Raw genomic sequence first — 22,042 nt, 5'->3', positions numbered from 1 at the left:
TTGCTGGCTGCTGTCGCGTAGTCAGACTCCAGTGTCCCGCGTATGTGGGGTCACACTGCCCTTAGGGTTCTCCAGGCTGGGAGCTTTCGGAAGCAATGTGTCAGGCCTCTTGTCCGTGCTGCCTCTGCGCAGGTTGGAACCACCAGCCTGACAGCTCGTGGTCTGTTTGCTCCACTAGGAAGTCTAACGGGAAGGTTAAAAGGGAGGGATGTTGGGGGTCGGGTGGGGGTGGAGTATAGGAGTTGTAGCAGCGTAGACTGGGAGAAGAGTCTGACCTTCATGGGCGGGGGTTCAGGAAAGGCCTCGTGGGGGGAGCAGGGCTGCCCTGGCCCTCTGGAGAACACTTAGAAGAGCGGTGGGCAGAGGCGGGGTGGTCACTGGGAGACCGCCCTCACAAAGGTGCCCACGGTCACCTGCCCATCCCAGGCATTGTCCTCCTTGTCCCCCCCCCGTGCCTTTGTCCCGGTTGCCTACTCTCCTCCGCTTAAATGCCTTAATGTCCTGGCCCTCGCCTGCCCCTCTTTTTCTTCCTTTCAGACGACTCCATGGTCCCGCGTGCTGGACTGCCTTGTTCCTCACACGTGGCACCGCGCCTCTCCCCAGGTGCCCGGTTGGCCTTGCTCACCAGGGCAGGGGCTTGGCTTGGGGGCCTGCCAACCTGTGGGTCCTCGCCCCCCACAACCACCACCATGCTTCCCCCACACGATGCTGGACCCTTAGATCACAAGGGCCCCGCCCCTCTGAGCACCTGCGCAGTCCCCGAGGGTCCTGCGCAGTCCTGGAGGCTCCCGGTAGGAGCTCCATCTGGGGTTGAATGAAAGGACTAGACGTGCTTAGAGCCAGGCTTCCTCCTTGAGCCTGAGAAACTGGCTCCATCAAGTTGGCTATTTCCCCTGCCGATCTGAGGAAAGAGGCAAGTCTGCATGGGTGTCACCCCGACTGGTAAACTGCAGTGAGCCCAGTGCCCTGTGTCAGGCCCCTAATTGCCCAGCTGTGGCTCTGGGCACCCCTAGGTGGGCCGTGCAAGGCTGCTTCCACACGGTCAGCCTGGCAGGGCGAGCGGTGGGGTTACTGCAGGAGAGGCTGGCACCTGCCGAACATGGATCTCTGAGCCTCTGTCACTCCAGTACCCAAGCTCGGGGATCAGCTTGCACGTGCATTAATATCTGGGTGACCTCATCAGTCAGATGGGAGCACTAAGCCCTCCGGCTCCGGCCTTCTGTCAGTTCATTCATTTAGAAATAATGGACGAGAGTGTGTCCCTGCGGTGGAGCCATTCAGAAAAGGGCAGGGGCGATGGATGGGCACCATGACCAGGGCAAACTCCGTGCCATCGAGTCCGGGCCGGCCCACGGCACCCTGTGGCACAGGGTAGAACCGCTCCAGAGGGCTTCTGCAGGGAAACAGACGGCCATCTCGTTCTCCCTGGAGCGGTCAGTGGGCTAGAACTTTGGACCTTCCGGTTAGCGGTGGAGCCCTTTTACCACTGGCTCCCACCAAGCTCTTTGTCACGGAATTCCAAAACCAAACTCACTGCTAGTGAGTCTATGTCAACCCGTAGCAACCCTGTAGGACAGGGTAGAACTGCCCTGAGTTCCCGAGACTGTAGCTCTTCGAGTGGCTGACCTTATAACAGTGAGCCGCCGGGGCATGCATAACCACTGCACCACAAGGCTGCTTTCGCCACTCCGTTGCACGGGTGTAAAATTGTGGAATTGGCAAATGTTTTGTTCTGTATCCTTGGGGTTTTTTGTTTGTTTGTTTTGAGGTAGAAGGGCTGGGGGAGCATGTCTCAAACACCAGCTGTTGGGCTAACAGTCAAGTGCTTCTCAATGTGAGCTTCCTGGAAACTTCCTGTGTGGTGGGTGTTGGGGCACAATGATGGGAAGTACTGATCCCCTCTTTAAGGTTCTTGCAGCCTGATCTGGGAGACTTGCCTTTAATCCAGGAATCACACAAATCCCGGGAAAACAACAACGCTGATCTCAGGGACACTGTTCTGTGGGAGTGGATTGGGAGGTCGGGGAAGGCTTCCGTGAGGAAGCGATAATGGAGCTGGGATTGGATGGGTGAACAGCTTTTAACTAGACAAAGAAGAAAGATTGCAGAAGGAGAGAGCAGCGTGGGCAGAGCCCTGGGGTGGGAGGAGTTAGGAGAGCTGTCTGCAGGCCCTTGGAGGTGGGGCTGAGCGTCAAGCTGTTCTGTGGCCACTGCAGCCCTGGACTTGGAACAGGAGGAACTGCTGTCCAGCTGCTGCCCTGGGCTGGTGCTGAGTGTTGAGAAGTGATGGGTGCAGTGTGTGGGGCATGGGTGTCAGGAAGCAGGGTTGGCCTGATTGGATTTACAATCGGAAAAGCTTCCTCTAGCTGTAGAAAGCCCCTGGACATTGTAAGCAGTTGCTGGCTGTTAAGCAGAGGGTTGGCCCTTTGATCCTGCTTTGCTACACCGAGCAAGAAAGGCCTGGTGATCTGCTTCTGGGAAGAGTACAGGCGAGGAAACTTCCGGGGCAGTTCTGCTCTATAACAGAGTTAGAGAGGACTCAGCGGCAATGAGTAGTCTGGCTGCAGGATGATGCGGCCAAGTCAGAGGGGGGCGAATTACGAAGAATGTGGAGGGGAGAAGGGAGGCAGCCCAGGATGTGAGTGGGCTGACAGAGAATCGGGTGGGGAGGTGCAGCAGAAGAGGAGAATCGACTTTTAATGGCAGGGGGCTTGTCTGCCCACTCCTGGCTTTGGTTTCTGTGACCCCAAACCGCAGAGTGTGGCCGGAGATAAAGGTTCCCGAGCACCGCCAGGCCAGGAGCAGAGAGCCCCCTGGGCCGGAACCAGGCCCACAGCTGCATGTTCTGAAGCTTGGAGAAATAAATTCTCCTGACACCCCATTGAGACATCTTCCCTCAGCTAGGATGTGTGGAAATCACATTTCTGCTTTCTCTCTCTCTCCTCTCCAGGCTTATATTTGGCACCCTTTACCCTGCCTATTACTCCTACAAGGCTGTGAAATCCAAGGACATTAAAGAATACGTAAGTGACACTGTGTTGGCGGGAGGAGGGGGGAGGGGGCAGGGGGAAGGTGATAGGAGGGGAGGGAGGTGGTGGCCTCCCTTGTGTGGGCCTCACTGTAGGGCAGGGAGTCCATTCCTTGCTCCTCTCACCCCGCTTACACACTGTGCCCTGGCCTCCTTCCCTGCAGAGACCTATTAGAACTGGCGGATTGGTGTAAGGAGAGCCAGGAGGGAAGGGGGAGGAGATGGCATCTGGAAGCAGGAGGCGTCCAGCTCTGCCACATGCCACCTATGGCCTTTGGCTAAGTTACTTCACCTCTCTGGGCCTGCTTCCTTGTCTGCAAAACATGCTGTCACCCAGAAAGCCCTTTGCAGGTGTCACTGACGGGAGACTGTCTGGCCTTGGGGGGACGAACACAGGCCCTGGAGCCCCGCAGATCTGGGTTCAGATCCTGTTTCTGAGACTCTGGGCCAGAATCCCATTCCAGTTCTCAGATTTGAATGCTCCACGATCTAAATCCTGTTGCTTTTATAAGCTTTTTTGAGGGTACAGGCTGTTCATCACCCCGTTTCTGTTCCCTACAGCACCTAACACAGGGCTGAGGGTGAGGAAGGGGATGCGGGAGTCTTTCATTCGAATTCACCACCATCGAGTTTATCTGACTTATGGCCACCCTATTGGAGAAAGCAGAACTGCCCCCGTGCGTTTCTGAGACTAGGAGTCTTTATGCACGAGTAGCAAGGCTCGTCTTTCTCCTGAAGAGCAGCTGGTGGTTTTGAACTGCTAACCATGCAGTGAGCAGACCAACACATAACGACTACCCCACCAGGGCCACTCAGTGAAGGACTGTCCTAATTACTCTTGGGGCATTTGGGTGCCCCAGCCACACATCACAGGTCTATTGGGTGCCTTCAGGCAGGAGGGCTGTTAGGGATTGTATTAGTCTGGGTACTTCAGAGGAACAAATCCAAATCAACTTATGTATAAGAGAGAGTTTTATATAAAGGTTAAGTGCGCATCAAGAAAACATCCCAGCCCAGTGCTGCCCAAGCCCACAGTCCAACATTAACCCATTAACCCACATGTCCAACACCAATCTACAAAGTCCTCCTCCATCTCACAAAACAGTCGCAATTATGCCAACTGCAGGAGGAAAGCCGAATCAGTGAACGTGTAAACATCTCAACGCTGGCAGGGGTCTCCACATTGGTGCTCCAGCACCCAGGGCTGCATCGGGGTAGGTCCATGTAGATTCTCCTTGGGGATGTCTTGCAGGAAGTTAGCCTTGCAATCTGAAGCAGGGAACTGCTAAGGCAGCTGCACCCTGGTGCGACCATCACAAAGCAAGAGACCCGAGAACTAGAAAGGCGAGGCTCATGGAGCCATTTATCTCTCCACCCTTCAATTAACCCCACATGTGTTTATTGGCAAGGTTGGCACAATAAACTAACTAACTCAGGGATGTCCCTCAAAAATGTGTTGTAAACTCCAACCTTTCTGTCTGTGCTTATCCTCCCATTTAGGAATGGGTTGTCTTTGTTCTTTAATAAGTTAAGATCAGTGGAAGGTGTCTTTTCAGTCCATCATTCTGAGATATATATGAATAAACCAGAATTTCCCCAGGCAGAGCGGAGCTTTTGTAGTCTACATTTTTCTGATGAGCATCAAGCACTGAGTTAGTGCACTCAGTGATACTGCCCGGGAAGGGTCTTTCTGGTCACAGTGAATTTTTTCATAAATGCAGTTTCGTTTGAACCTCATTTTTTGTAATAACAGAGTTAAGAGAACAGCGTGGGGTGTGGCATTTTGTTTGCTGCTTAGGAAAAATGCCGCAGAAACTGTTGTGATGTTGAACATAGCTTACAAGGACAGTGCTATGGGAAAAGCTCAAGTGTACAAGTGGTTTTCTCATTTCAAAAAAGGTGAAATGTCAATTGATGACAAACCTCATTCTGGACATCCATCAGCTTCCCAAACAGATGAAAATGTTGACTCGCAGTGCATTTGAAATTTGTTCTACCAGGTCAGGACGTTAATCAAACATTCTATTTAGAGGTTCTGAAAGGATTGCATAACCATGTTCACCAAAAATGCCTGATTTCTGGCAGACAGGGGACTGGTTTTGCCACCATGACAATGCACCTGCTCCCACAGCCATCTCAGTGCACCAGTTTTTGGCAAAAACCAGCATGCCTCTCTTGCTCCATGCACCTTACTCACCTGGCCTCGCTCCGTGGGACTTCTTTTTGTTTCCACGAGTGTAGAAGTTCATGAAAGGACAGCAATTTGATGATGTAGAAGAGGTGAAGGAAAAAAACGAGGAAAGTGCTGTCAGCCATCCCAAAGATGAGTTTGAAAAATGTTTCCAAGAATGGAATCGCAGATTTGACAAATGGATTAAGTGTGGTGGAGAGTATTTTGAAGGTGATAAGGTTGTTTTGTAAAAAAAAAAAAAAAAAGTTAAATTTATAGCTTTGGAGGGCAGGGAGGATTCCAGTTTTTTTAGGGGGTACCTCTTCATCAAAGAGATTAAACAACTGAGTTGAGGAGACCAAACTAAGCCCATTGCCCTTTAGTCAATGCCAACTCATAGGGCTAGAGTAGAACTGCTCCGAAGGATTCCCAAGACTGGGAGCAGACAGCCTCCTCTTTCCCGTGGAGCACCTTGGGGGTTCAAGCCACTGACATTGACCTTAGCAGCACGATGCTTAACTCTCTGCACGGCCAAGTGGCCTGAAGCAGGGAATCGATGGGGTGAATTAGGTGCTAAGACACACCTAGATCTCTGAGAAGCCAGGAGGGAGATGCTGTAGAAACAAGGACCTTCCTTCGGAGCAGACAGACAGCAAACCTTCCCTTCAAACCAGCACCCTGAATTCTGACGCGTAACCCCTAAACCATGAGCAAATGAATGGCTGTCAAAGGCACCCAAGAGGAGCCCTGCTGGTGTGGTGGCTATGCATCGGGCTGCCAATCACATGGGCAGGAGTTTGAAAGCACTAACCACTCCTGGGGAGAAAGACGAGACTTCCTACCCCGCCCGTAAAGAGTTTCAGTCTGGGACACTCGCTGGGGTAATTCCACCCTGCCCCTTACGGTTGCTGTGAGTCAGCTGCACAACTCGATGGCAGCGGGGCAGAAAGCCACCCCCGACTGCCCCGGCACCAGCTCATGAACACAGGCGTCATCAGATCTCCCCTGGCTGGCACGGACCTGATCGCAGCCACTGTGAAGAGAAGGCTGTAGGACAAAGACAAACAGGCAAAGTGAAGAGGGGCGCTACGGGATTTGGGCTAGAGACCCAAGGTCAAGTCCTGGCCGTGGCATGTGACTGATGCCATGTAGGACAAATGGCTTAACTTCCAAGAGGCGCAGTCTGCTCTGGATGGCGGGCGGATGACAATAGTCCCTGTCTCATTCGGAGTGTTGAGCGACAACGGGACATCGCTCTCCCTTTCTGACAAGATGTTTCTTGGCCAGTCTGGCGCAGGTAATGAAATCAGGCCTTGAGATTTCTCAGATTTTCTCAGCTACCCCAGGAGGTCTTGATGATGAGACCAACCACCTTTAGATCAGGTGCAAACAAGTCTCGCCGTCCACTCTCCGTGTCTCCCAGAACTTGCATTTGAGCTTGCATTTGACTGCTGCCAAGCAGGGCAACCAGACACGATGCTTTCTCCCTTGGAGCCTGGGCCCCTGGTATGTGCAAGGGACGCTCAGCGTGCAGACTATAAATAGTGGTTGACTTACAAGCACAGACCTCCATGATTCCCAGCTGACCAGGCAGCCTCCTCCAGGGCTCCCTCGCCAGCCCCGGTACAGGGAAGCTGGGTCAGAGAAAGAGGCCTGGCTGGAGTTGGCACAGTTCAAGGTCTGATCCTCCACTTTGCAGCCACAGACATTCAATTCTGTCCGCTCACACAGGCGAGATCAAGCCCTGCTAAATTGTTTTGCCGTGACTGTACTCACAGGCGGCTGCTGTTGGGCTGGAATGGCAGTTCATTAATTTGGAGTGGAAAATCTCCCTGACAAGCAGAGCAGCTGTTTGTGTTGTCTGCCGAGCACGCGCTTCCCCAGTAGGGACTGCTTCTTGAGGGCTGAGATTAGAAAGTTTCTGGATAAAACTGGAATTGGAAGGAAGAAGCTGAGTTAGCTCCCTAAAGTCAGGGAGATCTTCCTCCCTTCTCTGCATCTAGTCATAGGTGCATACACACACACACACACACACACACACACACACACCCCACTCCTATGTTCCCTTCAGTGTCCTTTTGACTACAAGTCCCATTTGCCAAGAGAGAAATATGAGGATTTCCTTAGACTCCTGTCTCTTCCCTTCCATCCAACCTTGTACACACACCCAGTTGGTAACTAAGACCAGTCATCCTTTTTTTTTATGGTATTGGTGAAGAATATTTTTGAAATCATTTTATTAGGGGCTCATACAACTCTTATCACAATCCATACATACATCAATTGTGTCAAGCACATTTATTCATTCATTGCCCTCATCATTCTAAAAACATTTGCTCTCCAACTAAGCCCCTGGCATCAGCTCCTCATTTTTCCCCCTCCCTCCCCACTCCCCTATCCCTCATGAACCTTGGTAATTTATAAATTATTATTTTGTCATATATTGCCCTTTCTGATGTCTCCCTTCACCCCCTTTTCTGTTGTCCATCCCCCAGGGAGGAGGTAACATGTAGATCCCTGTAATCGGTTCCCCCTTTCCAACCCACCCTCCCTCTACCCTCTCAGTATCGCCACTCACACCACTGGTCCTGAAGGGATCATCCGCCCTGGATTCCCTGTATTTCCAGTTCCTATCTGTGCCAGTGTACATCCTCTGGTCTAGCCAGATTTGTAAGGTAGAATTGGGATCATGATAGTGGGGGGAGGAAGCATTTAGGAACTAGAGGAAAGTTGTGTTTCATCACTGCTACACTGCACCCTGACTGGCTCGTCTCCTCCCCGCGACCCTTCCGTAAGGGGATGTCCAGTGGCCGACAATTGGGCTTTGGTCCTTCATCTTTTTAATGAGCTCTCCTCCTTCTCTACTGCCCTTCTCAAATGAGATTCTTATCCTTTCTTCCCTGGAAGGTTGCAATAGCAACCCCCTCTGTTCATTTTTACAAGTTGCCATTGTAACAAACTTAGTGATGAAGCCAACTCCAATTTGCTCTTCTAATTCTGTAGGTAAGAAGTCCAGTGGGTCTCACCGGACCAAAATCACGGTGTGGTTGGGCCTCCATTCTTCAGGGAGTTCCAGGGGAGACTCACAGTCTTGTCTCCCTTGCCCCCTTACCCCAGTTTATAGAGGCCTTCTGCATTCCTTAGCTTATAGCCCCTTCTTCCATCTTCAAAGTCAGCAAGGTTCCATGTCTTTGACCTAGCCTCTGTAGCCAGAGCTCGCTTTGACCACCATGGTGAAAAGCCATCTGCTTTTAAGGGTTCATGCAATTAGATTGAACCCACTCAGATCATCCAGCATCCTCTCCCCACTTCCAGGTCCTTAGCTTGTCACACCTGCGAAGTCCTTTGAGCATTCCTCATGGGCTCTTGGGATAGGGGTGCGGTGGCAATATTCTCCTCGTTAGTTCTCCCACCACCTCTGTGCTCCACAGAAGCCTTTTGAAAATGCACATCTAGTCATTTCACTCCCCTGAGTGTTTCCATGGCTGCTTAAACCTCTGCAAGGTCAAGTCTAAACTCTCTTATTTTAAAAATAAGGAGCAGCGCCTTATGCTGACCACTGGTCTGGGGGAGACACTGGGTCCCCCATGACAGCACATCATGGAGAAGACATGGGCCAGGTCTACCTGAGCCGTCCAAGGCTCTAGTAGCACTATATAAAATGAGCTGCCGCAGGGCAGTGGTGTACATGATTGGACCAGTGACTCCCCAAAATATCCACTCAGCTGCTGACTGAAAGCCCACCAGAGGCACCTCACAAGAAAGGCCTGGAAATCTATTTCTGATGAAGCAGCCACAGAAACCCTGTGGAGCGTGGTGCTACCTGGATGCTCATGAGGTTGCTGCTGGAGTCAGTCGACTTGATGCCAACAAGTGGCTTTCGGTCAGTAGCAGCGTTGGGTGTGATGCATGACTTTGACAAGTCCACAGATGCACGTCAGCAGGGAAAGCAAGTCACACCCAATTAAATGAGGAAAGGGGCCGGTGTAATGAACCTCCCACCAGGAGGCTAGCCAGTGTCTTGAGAATGGTACCAGCCTAGGGATTCTGGGTCAAGGCTGCTGGCACCTTGGTCTCTGAGAAGTGGTCTGTGCCAGGTCACCCCAGTGTGAGTGACTCCATGTTGCTGAGCCACCTCTGTCCCTTCCATGTGGCTGCTGTGTACACAGACCCGTGGAACAGGCATTGCAGCGTCCGAGGCCAGGGGCTGACTGCCATCCACATGACTGGCCACGCCCTCCCTTCGTCACTGAGAGTCTCCCCTGGTGTGGAGACCTCTGGGTGAGCATTCACACAGCTGACAACTGTATCTGCATTCTCTGTGTCCACTAACATCATTCCCAAAACCCATTAGCACCCATCGCTCTGCCTGGCCCTTCCAAGGACTCCTCGTCTAGCCACTCCCTCACATCGGTGAATCCGTGGAAATGCAGGATGACCTCAGAACATCGCTTCTTCCAGGCTAAGGGCACTCCAAATTCTGCCCGCAATGGGAATCTGGCTCGTACATGTTGTCAGGGTCCCTCCTGACCATACAGCTGTTCACTTCCAGCCCACGCCAGCGCTGTCATCTGTAAACTGGTCTCAGGTGTTTTCTTCTCAGCCATTCCTCTTGGTCCAGAAGAATTCCCTGTGAGACTGACAGAGGGCCCAGATAGCAGACATTGTATGAAAGGCTTGAGACTGGCATAGATGGGGTGGAAGGTGAGATGCGGCTTAACAAGTGGCTAAGCCAGCTACTGCCACAGCCAAGAATGGAGGACTTTCCCAGGTTCCTGAGAGTCCAGGGGGCAGAGTCTAAAGGACCCTCTGTGAGCCAGCTGCTGTAGCTGCTCCTTGAGAGAAGGATGAGGCTTTCTACTCCCATAAACACGTACCATCTCAGAAACCCATAGGAGCAGCCCTACCCTGTCCTAGGGAGTCACTGTACGTTGGAAATGACCGAGTGGAAATGAGTTTGGGTTTTGAAGGGTGTCTCACTCAACACACTCCCTCCAGTCAACGCCGACCCAGAGTGACCTACGGCCTTTTGTCGCTCATCATAGTGAGACTGGGAATATTATTATCCGTTCACCATCTGGAGGAGGAGACTAGGGCTCTCAGAGGACTGCTATTTGCCCAGCATTGCATCAGTCAAATATTCGCACCGGGACTTGACCTTCGGTCTCTAAAGCCCAAATCCCATATCCTCTTTGACTGGTTTTTTTGCCCTATATGGAAAAGGACCCCCTTCCCTTCACACCAGCAGCACACCAGTGGTGATCTGATATGATCTTAGTGATCTAGTGCTGCTGCACCAGGAATACCACAATGATCTTAGTGATCTAGTGCTGCGGCACCAGGAAAACCACAAGAGTATGGCTTCTTCCCTCCCTGCCACGAGTTGATGCCAATTCATAGCAATTCTATAAGAAGGGGTAGAATTGCCCCCTGTGAGTTTCCAAGACCTCTCGATGGGAGTGCAAAGCCCCGTCTTTCTTCCGAGGAGAAGCTGGTGCTTTGGAACTCCTGACTTTCAGATTAGCAGCCCAACAAGTAACCACCAGGCCTCCTGAGAGGTGGCCAGAAGCCTGAATTCCAGGCGCTGGCTCTAGAAAGTTTTCTCTCTGGGTCAGCTCTGGAGAAAGATCCTTATCTCTTCTGAGCTTCTGTCCCCGAGCAGCTTCCATGTAGCTTGGCCTCTCTCCCCATATCTGCTTGTTCATTTGCTTGATTAACCTTTCATATCTCCAAGAGATTGACTTAGACGCCCTCTTCACTAATGCTTTCTACCACAACATAGAAAGGCCATTCCCAGATGGTGCCATCACCCCAGGTATAGGGGTTGACATCCTATATTTGAGGAGGGACATAATTCAGTCTAGAATAGCTAGCTACTAACCACAAGGTTTGAGGTTTGAGCCCGCCCTGAGGTACTTTGGAAGAAAAGCCTGGGAATCTACTTCCAGAAATCCAGCCATTAAGAACCTTAGAGAGTACAGTTCGACCCTGGGATCCTTAGAGTGACCATGGATCAGACTCGGCTTGATGTCTGGTGTTTCCATCCAGTCAGTGCTGACTCATAGTGACCCCTGTGGGTTTCTGAGTCTGTCACTGTTTATGGGAGTAGAAAACCCTGAGGTGCTGGTGACTTCAAACTGCTGACCAAGCAGACAACAGCCCAACTCGTAAGCACTGCACCACCAGGGCTCCTGATACCTGTTGGTCTCTGGTTAAACCAACCTTGCTCCCAAGAGGCAGCCTGTACAGAAGCAGCCTGTACAGCCTGTACAGCCTCTTGGGGAGCAAAGCAGTCCACTGAGCCAAAATCCATGATGAGGAACCAGCAGATGGATCTTCATTTTCTTTTAATTGTTTTTTTTTTGTGCCCACTCAGGGATGCAAAAAAAAATGTTTTACTGGTTGGCCCCACGACCCCTTTTAGCACGTTAAGTAGTGTCAGTCCTGGGTGTTTGTTTTGTTTTGTTGTTTTTTTATTCTTGGTGTTGTTTCTGTTTGAACACTCAACTGTTAGCTATCACTGCTGTTCCCTTATATCGAATACCTTTTTTCCCCTCTCTTGTTTGGAAGCTTTCTCTCTTTTTCCCCAGAGATATATGTAGGTTTTCTTTGGGTTCCCTGGGCTTCGAATCTCTAGGTTTTCTGTTTCTCATCAGATTTGGGAAGTGGCCAGCCAGTGTTTCTGCAGTGTTGGCCCTGCCGCATTCACTCTGTTCCTCTCTTCGTGTGTGTTTCTCGTGGGCTGTTGGTACTTCCTGTGTTTTCCAACGTGGACTTCAGACTGAATGGTCTCTGTTGCCGGTCTTCATCCTGTACATGGACCTCTGCCTTTCTTGTGCCCAATCTACCGAAACAATAACTATTTTATTCCAGGTACTGCAGTTTTCACTTTGAGGATATCATTTAGTTATTTCTATTTATGTTGTATAAAGAGTTTTCTTCACTCTCCTGAGATTTCTCCCTCTTTACTTACTAAATCCATCTTTTTCTGTAGCTTCTTTAACCTATTTATTTAACCAACATCATGATATCAAACCTACCCATTTATTTTCTAGGATAAATGTAAATAGTGACAAAAGAAATGTAACTTTCATATGGAGACTTGTTCAAACAGGTTGTATCGTGAGGTGGACTAGTTGGTTTTATTTGTGTTTATCACTAATAAAACGACTCAGCCTATTTTGCCTGCTAGTTTCACGGTAACTAAAATGTTTTTATAAAGTAGTGTTTCTGAAAAAAAGGAAGGGAAAAAAAAGTAGTGTTTCTAATTCTAGCTTTGTTAAATAAGTTTTATTAAAATATAATTCACAGGCCATGGAATTCACCCTTCAAAAGTACATAATGGGTTTTGAGTTTATTTTCAGAGCTATGTAACCATTGTCACTAATTCCAGAACATTTTTATCACTCCAAAAAGAAAGCCTGTACTCATTTGTCATCCTGCACTGGCCCCTCCTAGTCCCTGGAACCCATAAATCTGCTGTCTCTATAGATTGGCCTCTTCTAGACGTGGTGTAAATGAGATTGCACAGTGTACAGTCTTTTGTGAAAGGCTTCTTTCACATAGTGCCATGTTTTCAAGGTTCATCCATGCGGCGGCATGTTCAGTACTTTGCCCCTTTATATGGCTGAGTAAGACTGGGTAGCCCGGTCACATTTCACTTATCCACTCAGTTTGTTGGACATTTAAATAATTTTCACTCTATGGCTACTATGAAGAATGCTGTTTATTCATGTACAAGTTTCTGTGTGGACACGTTTTCAATTCTCCTTGTCTTCCTTCTTTCTGGAATTTCCACCTCTCACCAACTACTGTCTCTGGTAAGTGCAGACTCCACGCTGTGATTCTTTAAGCCAATCAGACTGGGCTTCTGCTTGAGTTCTCTTTACCCCGTGATGTGGATGTACACCTGGAGAATGTCCTCAGCCCCATCTGCCTGGATCTAACTCAGTGTGTCTCCCTTATTTCCAGGGCTGATTCCCTTCCAAGTAATGCCTGCTTCTGGCTGCTCTTTACTGTCTCCAAGCACTTGTTTCATAAGTTTATGAATGTTGCTGGCAGGAGGGTTCGTTAGTCCCTTAGAAGCCACTCAACCGTTACCAGAAGCCATAAGTTACAGACGGAGGGATTTTTATCCTATGCCAGTCTGGAAGCTTTTTTGGTGAGGGAGTGGTGTCATTTGTTTATGGCTCTGTAGATTCGTGTGGTCAAGGCTGGTAGGAAAGGCTGGTGAGGGGAGAGCCAGGAGTGAAGGGAGCAGAGAGGAGATTGTTGAAGTGGTGCAGGAGAGAGGGAAGGAGGGCTTCCACTGGAGGAGAGAGCCGGTGGAAATGCAAAGGGATGACCAGGTGGGAGGGAGGGAAAGGATCCAGCTTTGAACTGGCGATGGGGCCTGCCATACAGACATCCCCACTGTGGATGGCGTTCAAGAGGAGGGGTTACTTTCCTCACTGTTCAGGAGGCTAGAAGTCTGAGAGGTGAAGCCCTCTGTTGGGAAGAGCCCAACTTCTCGAGCCCATTTTCCTGGATTCTTGGTGATCTTCTCACTGTCTCTTTCTTTCCTCATTTGTACTTGCCTGGCCCTGGTCTTCACTGCTCCTTCCAATTCAGAAGAGTTTGTGTTTAGGACATACTACCCTGATAGGGCCTTATTTAGCAGAACAAAGAAGGCCCCATGCCAGGGAGGATTACATCCACAGTGTTAGAAAGCAAAACCCATTGCCATTGAGTTGACTCTGGAGAGCAGAGTAGAACTCTTCTACAGGATCTTCAAGGCTGCAGACCTTATGGAAGAGTGCTGCTGGCCTAGTGGGTGAGCAGTTCAAACCCACCAGGTACTCCGTGGGAGAAAGATGGGGCAGCCTCCTCCCGTAACGATTTGAAGTCTTGGAATGCCAGCAGAGCAGTCCTGCTCTGTCCTATAGGGTGCTGGTCTGCCCAGAGTCAGAATCAGCTCAATGATAGTGCGTCTGTTTTACATCTTTATGGAAGCAGTTCTCCTATTGAACAGTCAGTCGATGGTTTCCACCACTGACCTTTCAGTTTGAAGCCACTGTACCAACCGCTGGGGGCGCTACCGTCCCATCATATCGTGAGGAGGGAGGGAGGGGAAGGGGATACAATTCCATCCATAACAGACTTCCTCACAGGAAAGTGTTCTCAAGTGACCAGTGAGCGCTGCCAGAGAGTCTAGGCTGGTTCAATGTAGTCCTGGGTGTGTTTTTGAAGAGACCTGAGGGGATTACTCACCTGGTGTTCCCAAGGAACTAGCGAGTTACATCAATTCTGACTCCCGCTGACCCTAAAAGACAGAAGGAACTGTCTCCTATGGCTTCCGAGGCTCTAAATCGTCATGGGAGGGGAAGCCTCATCGTTCCCTTGTGGGGCAGCTGGTGGGGTCCAGCTGCTGATGTTGCAGTTAGCACCCCAGTGCTACTCTGGTGGTCTTTCTGGGGAAATTACCTGCCGGAATCCCCATCCTTCCTGGTCTGCAAGTCTCCCTGGATCATCCGAGGGCAGCTCATGTCTCTTTGACCCCCTAAGCCAGGGGTCAGTTGGAAAACACTCGTCACCCTTCTAACACCAAGGTCTGGCATGGAACTAGACAGAAGTTGGGGAAGGAATCGGGAGAAGTCACAAAGCGGGCGCCGTGCTTGGACCTGCTTCAGCACCGACTCTCCAGGCCTGTTCAAGGTTGAGCAGTCGGGTATCCTTGTTACTAACTGCGTTGCTTTCTCTTTCCAAAGGTCAAATGGATGATGTACTGGATTATATTTGCACTTTTCACCACGGCAGAGACGTTCACAGACATCTTCCTTTGTTGGTAAGTACATGTGTTAGTCTGGGTTCACTAGACACACAAATTCATAGGCACTCATATGTATACAGGAAAGAGCTTTATATACCAGAGCAATTGACTATTGAGAAAACATCCCAGCCCTGTCCAGCTCAAGTCCATAAGTCCATATGTCTGATATGGGCTGGTAAGAGCTTCTTCAGACTCAGGCAACACATGCAGTGACACCAAATGCAGGAAGATCACAGGCTGGTGGGTGTAAAGTCTTGTGGATCCAGTGGCGGTGGAAGCAACTCCACACTGGTGTAGGTCTCCACATGGCTCCTCCAGCTCCAGGGCTCTGGCTTCCTTAGCGCCATGTGGCTTGTCAACAGGAATATCTCACAGGGAGACAAAGCAGAGAGTCTGTGTACCCTACCTCCAGGGAGGAAGACGGGAGTTCCCAGAATCCCGAAGGCCATGCCCACACAGAGGCCTCATTGGCTGTGACCTGACTGACAGGCTAGACTCCACCCCTTTGCAAGTTGACAGATTATGTAACTGCCACAGGACTCCAGGACTTAAGGCGCTCATGGAAAGATTTTGCCTAGTCTCAATGGAGAAGTGGGAAATAGTTAGAACCAGCATTAACCCTTACCTATGTCAGATGTGTCATGGAGATGCAGGGGTATTAATTGGAGCATTTCAAACAAATTAGTTTATAAAAGTTATTCTTGCAGTAAATACTTATTGACCAACCTTGTTCTGAGTATTGAGGTTCGAGTGATGGACACGACAGAATTATGAGGTGACTGTTGATGAATGATAAAAGGATTTTGAGACAAAGGCAAACCCCTTTCCTCTACTAAGACTTTGTTCACTCTCCCACCATAGTAGTGGTTCTCAACCTTCCTAGTGCCATAACCCTTTAACACGTGTTGTGGTGACCCCCCAACCAGAACATTATTTGTGCTGCTACTTCATAACTGTCATTTTGCTACTGTTATGAATCAGGCGACTCCTGTGAAAGGGCCATTCGACCCCCAAAGGGGTAGCGACCCACAGGTTGAGAACCGCAGTACTATAGCGTATTCTCCCGCGAGGTGGCAAACTCCTGCTGGTGAAGGAGGGTGTGTTCCACCGGGCTGTGGTTGTCCCTGTAATTCCTAGCACACACTTCTACCCACGAGGGTTTTCAATGGATTTTTTCTGAATGAACCAGTTAATGTAAGAATGAACCAATCAAGGACAAATGGGAAGAATGGCCATTTTCTGGGTAGAAAAGTAGGACAGGAAAAAACAAAGCTTGAGGAAAGCACATGTAATAATGGCTAATAAGAGTATAATGCAATCTTGAAATTCTAGCTCTGCTAATAAGAAACGAAAAGACCCGCATACACTTTAAATCAGAGTTGTAGCGAAGTCCAGGATCAACACGCTGTACCCTCTCTCGTTCCTCTTGAGGAGCAGACCTGTTCCTGTAATCAGTTGAGTTGGGATTTCCTTGCCCCCAGGAAGGAGCAGAGGAAAGTCTGTCACCCAAGGTGAATCAGGAATGCAGAGTAAGGCTCTTTGGTGCCAGGTCAGCACGACCTGGAAGGGGAGTACCCCAAACGGGCACAGCTGGGAGCCACCCCAAAGAACCCTACTACTCTGGCTTGTCATGAGGGATGCTTCGCCGACACAAGAAAGCCAGAGACTAGGAGACGGGAGGTTTGCAAAGACTGCCTGAAGGAAGAGATACACAGAAATGGGCCCAAAGAACAAACAGGGTCTGTAGCAAGCGGGCCAGAGAATCAGTGAGGCGCAGGCAGCCCCTAAGGGCCCCTCAGAAACTAAAGTCACCCTCCAAGCTGGTGGTTTCAAACTACTGACCTTTTGGCTAGCAGTCCAAACTCCTAACCACTTTGCCACCAAGCCCCTCAGAAGACTACATAAGAAACTGGGAATAGTGCCTGCTTTGATATATTTTTAGTTTTTGGTTTTAGCGCCTGCTTTGAGAAGGGGGCTAGGGACCAGGAGAACAAAAGTGTTCTCTTTGGACTTTGAGAATGAAGCTGTTGGCTTTCTTGGAGATCACCAGCCTAAGGAGTCCTCTGGAGCCACTCGGAGTCAGAAGTGGCTTGATGGCAGAGGGCTGGGCCCGCGCTGCCCCTCTTTAAAAGGATGCATCTTCTACGTGATAAGAAGGGCGCAGTGAGACAGCCCTTTTGGACCAATCTGTATGTCGAGCTGATGCCTGCCCTTGCCACATTCACGTGCTTCCCCTTGGCAAACAGTTGTTTTCCAACCAAAATTTCCTCCTTAATTGCTAGAGTATTCAAATATGGGAGAGTCATAGCCTCTGTTCTTTTTAACGAGCGCCCATCATGAAAGTGGTCCCTAGTTTCTGGGGGGCATAATCCGGGCAAGCCTGGCAGAGGCAGGAAGCAGGGGACCTCGCTGAGGAATGGAGGAACGAGTAGAGTGGCTACTTTAGCAGAGTCCTTGTGCAAGGACTCCTACTGGCACTGTCGGATAAGAGTTGACCTACTAACTGCAGGGTCGGTGGTTCAAACCCACCAGCTATGCTGAGAGAGAAAGCTGAGGCTATCGGCTCCCGTAAAGATTTATACTCTCTGTAGAATTGCTGTGGATTGAAATTGACTTGCTAGCAGTGGGGTTGGGCTTCTGGGTGTGAGAAGGAGTTAAAGGGCTCAGAACTGACTTTTTTGAAAACTGCTTATGATTTCAAACCTCTCTGTTTTCTAGGAGGGAGGCTGGCTGGGGGGCGGGGGGCAGGGTTTCCTTTCCTGATCTTCAGGCTAGCACAGGTCTTGAGCCCATCCTTCTCCCTCTGAGCAGCAGGGCGATTGCCAACGGGAGCCTGGGCGCCTGGCTTGCTCTGAGAAGAAGACAGAGAGACCTTGGGATGGTGTTGCCCGTGTCTGGCGGGCGCGGGCAGAAGAGGAGTCTCTGGGCAGTGCGGCCCAGAACCTGACTGGCTGTGTGCCTTCTTCTCACCTCCAGGTTTCCGTTCTATTACGAACTAAAAATAGCGTTTGTCGCCTGGCTGCTGTCTCCCTACACAAAAGGCTCCAGCCTCCTGTACAGGAAGTTTGTACATCCCACGCTCTCTTCAAAAGAAAAGGTAGCGTACCCCGCCCAGCCTCTCCCTCCCTCCAGCGAGGGGCCCAGGGGAGGGTGCCGGCAGGCCTAGGAGAGATGACAGGATGGCAGGAGAACTCCCAACAAGTTGTTCCTTGTAGTCTTAAAGTTTGATTTCCTGCCCTTTTTTCCTGGTTGGTGTAGACACAGTGGTAAAATTCTCTACAAGGCGTGATGCATCCTTATTTACTGGAAGATATGCCGCTCAGTTGAAACAAGGGAAAGACAAACTTCAGTCATGATTCATCCCCTCTAAACGGAATCATTTCCCTTTTGTCACGCCAAGCCCCTCTCCTTTTGTAGGCATGGTTTTTCCCCCCTGAAATTTTACTGAGATCTTTTTTTTTAAGATGCTTAAAACATAGCACAGACACAATATTTGTAGGCTGAGATCTTTTTTTAAAAATCATTTTATTGGGGGCTCATACAACTCTTATCACAGTCCATACATACATCAATTGCGTAAAGCACATTTATACATTCGTTGCCCTCATTACTCTCAAAACATTTGCTCTCCACTTAAGCCCCTGGCATCAGCTCCTCATTTTTTGCCCCCTCCCTCCCCGTTCCCCTCTCCCCCATGAACCCTTGATAATTTATACATTATTATTTTGTCATATCTTGCCCTGTCCAACATCTCCCTTTACCCACTTTTCTGTTGTCTGTCCCCCAGGGAGGAGGTTATATCTATATGCCTGTAATTGGTTCCCCCTTTCCACCCCACCTTCCCTCCACCCTCCTGGCATCGCCACTCTCACCACTGCTCCTGAAGGGATCATCCTCCCTGGATTCCCTGTGTTTCCAGTTCCTGTCTGTACCAGTGTACATCTCTGGTCTAGCCAGATGTATAAGGTACAATTGGGATCATGAGAGTGCAAAATATGTTCGCACATAATCAATTTCTACTCGGTCTTCAATAATCTACAATAGGACTGCCCCCTCAATACTTCTTTGGTTTGATTTTCTGTCTTAGAATGAATTCTCAGGAGCAGGATTACCGGGTCATAGGATTACAATATTGTATAAGTTGTTAAATGTAATAGGACGGTGTTATGTCCCTCTCAGATAAAACAGAAGCACTATTCACATGTTGGTATGCTAATTTCTATTGTTGTTAAGGTGGGGAAGGCTTTGGGGAACATCACAATTGGATGAGCAGGCTACTGTAAACTTCTCCTCAGGAAGGACAACCCTGGGCCCTCTCATCGGGAAAGGGTGGATGCGGAGCCAGAGGGAGCTTGCTCTTGACCTGGTTATCAAAGCCCTACGCATCCTAGTTCCTGTTCCTGGAGGGTCGGGCTCACCATGAAGCCAGACAGTGCCATTTCCATTGAAGAAAAGGTGTCTGGCTCTTAAGAGCTGCCAAGAACCACTTCCGGAGTCAGTCAGACGTCATAATTAGAGGACTTTCTGCTGCGACTTCCTAGGGATGCTTGACACCAGGCATGGAGCTGGGAGGTGGCCAACAGCCCTGCCACCCTCAAGGTGCAGGAAATGCACTACCGTGCTGAACTGCAACTGAGACGGGAGGCCAAGTGTCATTCTCTTACCCAGCTCTGAGTGGGAGCCCATTGCATCCATTTGCATACACCACTACGACCACCTCCACCACCCCCACCCTGCCAAAGTGACCCCAAGCCAAGGATTTGAATAAACTCCTCGATCCAAATTTGAACGCAGCCAATTCTGGTTTCTGCTTTCAATGTAGCATCTGTTACATGACTGTACCCCCACGCCCGCCCTTGCTAATAAAAACAAATCCTATCCTCTTTCTTTCTGCCTTCTGATCTCTCCCACCAGTCTGCATTCAGACAGGAATCTTCAAAAGTCCACGGAGAAATTTCATGATCTATCATTTCATTCTATTTCCTCACAAACTTTTCAACACCACCCCACCCCCTTGTAGAACGGGGTAACCGAATGTTAGTGCTGCGAGGACACCAGGGCCCTCAAAGGGAGGACGGTGCCAGCGGGCATCAGCCACGGAGGCCAGTCACTCTGAGAGACGCTCTGCTTGCACGAGGCTCCCGGGCCTGCACAGCCCTCCACGGGCTGTGACCGGCAGCACCAGATTTCTCAGAAGGCAAAAAGGCATGCAGAAAGGCAAAGTACAATAATAATAATCAACTTTTTAAAAAGACAGACAGAAAGGCGATGCACTTCCCAAGGTCTGGCAGCCAGGCCATGACAGGTGGAGCAGACACTGAGTCTCCGCATCCTTCCCACCCCAGCTTCTTTCCCTGTGTGGAGGGGCGAGATAGCCCACATCCAGGCGCCCATTGCATCTCGCCGGAGGGCGATAGGGCTTGAGATACCATCCTAGGGTTGGTCTCAGAAAGATTCCTGTGTCGGCAGGTTGCTGCTTTATTTATTTGTTTGTTTGTTTTTTGAAGTTCCTTTGCAAACTCCCCAAATGTACTCCTGAGTCTGAGTAGCGCAACTGATTAACTAACCAGAGATTAGCTGCTAAGAGTCACCCAGAGGCACCTGGCAAGAGAAGCCTGGAGAGGATGGCTGACGGGTTAGTCACGGACCACCCTTCTCAAATACACATGGAGTCTCCGGGACTCGGAATCAGCTTGACAGAAGATATTGGTGTGGCTTGCTGTCCCGCTTTCTTTTCCTTTCCTCATCTTCATGTGTGCTTGCGTGCACACACACACACACACACACACACACGTGTAGGGCTCTCCAGTCCCAGTGAGAAGCAGTGGTGAGCAAGCTCTCTAACCTAGAGCTCAGGAGAAGGCAGAGAGAACCATGATCCGTGTCCATGTTCCCAACTCAGTGTGCCCCTCCGCTTCTCCCGCAGGAAATTGACGATTGCCTGGTCCAAGCGAAAGACCGCAGCTACGACGCCCTGGTGCACTTCGGGAAGCGGGGCTTGAACGTGGCGGCCACCGCAGCAGTGATGGCTGCTTCCAAGGTACCGTGTGGGGCCCCGACCACCACAGCTCTGTGAGCACCTCCATCCCCCAGTCAGCCTGCGCGCCCCGCCGCAGCACACCTCAGGAAGGCCAAGGACCACTCAGTGGTCATGCCTCATCTTTTTCGAGTTCCCTTTAAAAATGTGATGGGGAAGAAAATGGTGAGGCGTGTCCCTAGACCGCTGCACACACAGAGAAATGCGGTATGCCATAGTAAGAGATTCTCAGGGGTTCCGGACCCTGGAGAGTACGCCCAGGAGGAAGAGGAATGGAGAGGGCAGGGGAGAAATACTGCTCTCTCTGCAGTTCCTCCCTAGGTGCAGTGGGAGAGTCACCGAAACTCGGAATGATGGAGAGACTGCTTGAGTGAGTGCCGAGTGACTCCAAGCACCTAGGGTCCAACAGAGACAGGGACAGGACTCGGGACCCCAGAAAGGAGGAGGGGGATGTGCAAGCAGTCCTCCCTGAGATGAAGGAGGCTTGAAAGAAACCCTGGGCTTGGGGGCTATTGAGAGCTGAGCAGGGCCTCCTTCTCTTTCCCATGCAGCCCTTTGCCGTTTACCGGTCCCTTCTGAGCTCACTCTCCTGGTCCTGGTGTCCGATCCTCACTATGGGCCAGCCCTGAACACACAAAGCGGCCAGACATTTATTCTCCGTGTAACCCAGCAGTTGACCTAGTGTTGCCTGGTGACGGGCCCTTCCCCCTCAAGCCCCAATGTGGTCCCTGGGTCTACCGGAGCTGGGTTGGAGGAAAGGCATTCAGGCTGAGGTTTGGGAAGGTTCGGTGGGGGAGGGGTGCATTGTATTAGCAAAGGGCAGCTACCAGCCCTGGATGGTGGTGCAAAGGGTAGGGGAGAGGCGGTAGAGGGAGGCCTTGGAAGAGGATGAGTGGTGCAGATCTTGGTGCTCCCTGGGCCTTGAAGGCTGCTGAGATACCTGGGTCAAGGGGCCCGAGCTGGGTCTTCTGTGCCCTTGGCCATGAAGAAACATGTGAG

The 22,042-nt window shown here is 50.5% G+C and overlaps 1 protein-coding gene across 2 annotated transcripts in view; it reads left to right on the top strand.

Annotated features, from left to right (window-relative positions):
- Positions 1–14,944: 14,944 nt before the first annotated feature.
- Positions 14,945–22,042, top strand: part of REEP1 (receptor accessory protein 1) — a 41,104-nt gene continuing 34,006 nt past the window's right edge. For both annotated transcript variants that reach the window (XM_075562535.1, XM_075562534.1), the window contains exons 1-3: positions 14,945–15,021; positions 17,983–18,103; positions 20,933–21,046. In XM_075562535.1, coding sequence (XP_075418650.1) covers positions 14,954–15,021; positions 17,983–18,103; positions 20,933–21,046 — 303 coding nt within the window. In that variant the 5' untranslated portion in view covers positions 14,945–14,953. The remainder of the gene's footprint in view (positions 15,022–17,982; positions 18,104–20,932; positions 21,047–22,042) is intronic.

The sequence above is a fragment of the Tenrec ecaudatus genome, chromosome 11, assembly GCF_050624435.1.
Source record: "Tenrec ecaudatus isolate mTenEca1 chromosome 11, mTenEca1.hap1, whole genome shotgun sequence".
In the NCBI taxonomy this organism is placed as follows: Eukaryota; Metazoa; Chordata; class Mammalia; order Afrosoricida; family Tenrecidae; genus Tenrec; species Tenrec ecaudatus.
Note: the sequence above shows the minus strand (reverse complement) of the source record. Positions and strands in the feature narration are given on the sequence as shown.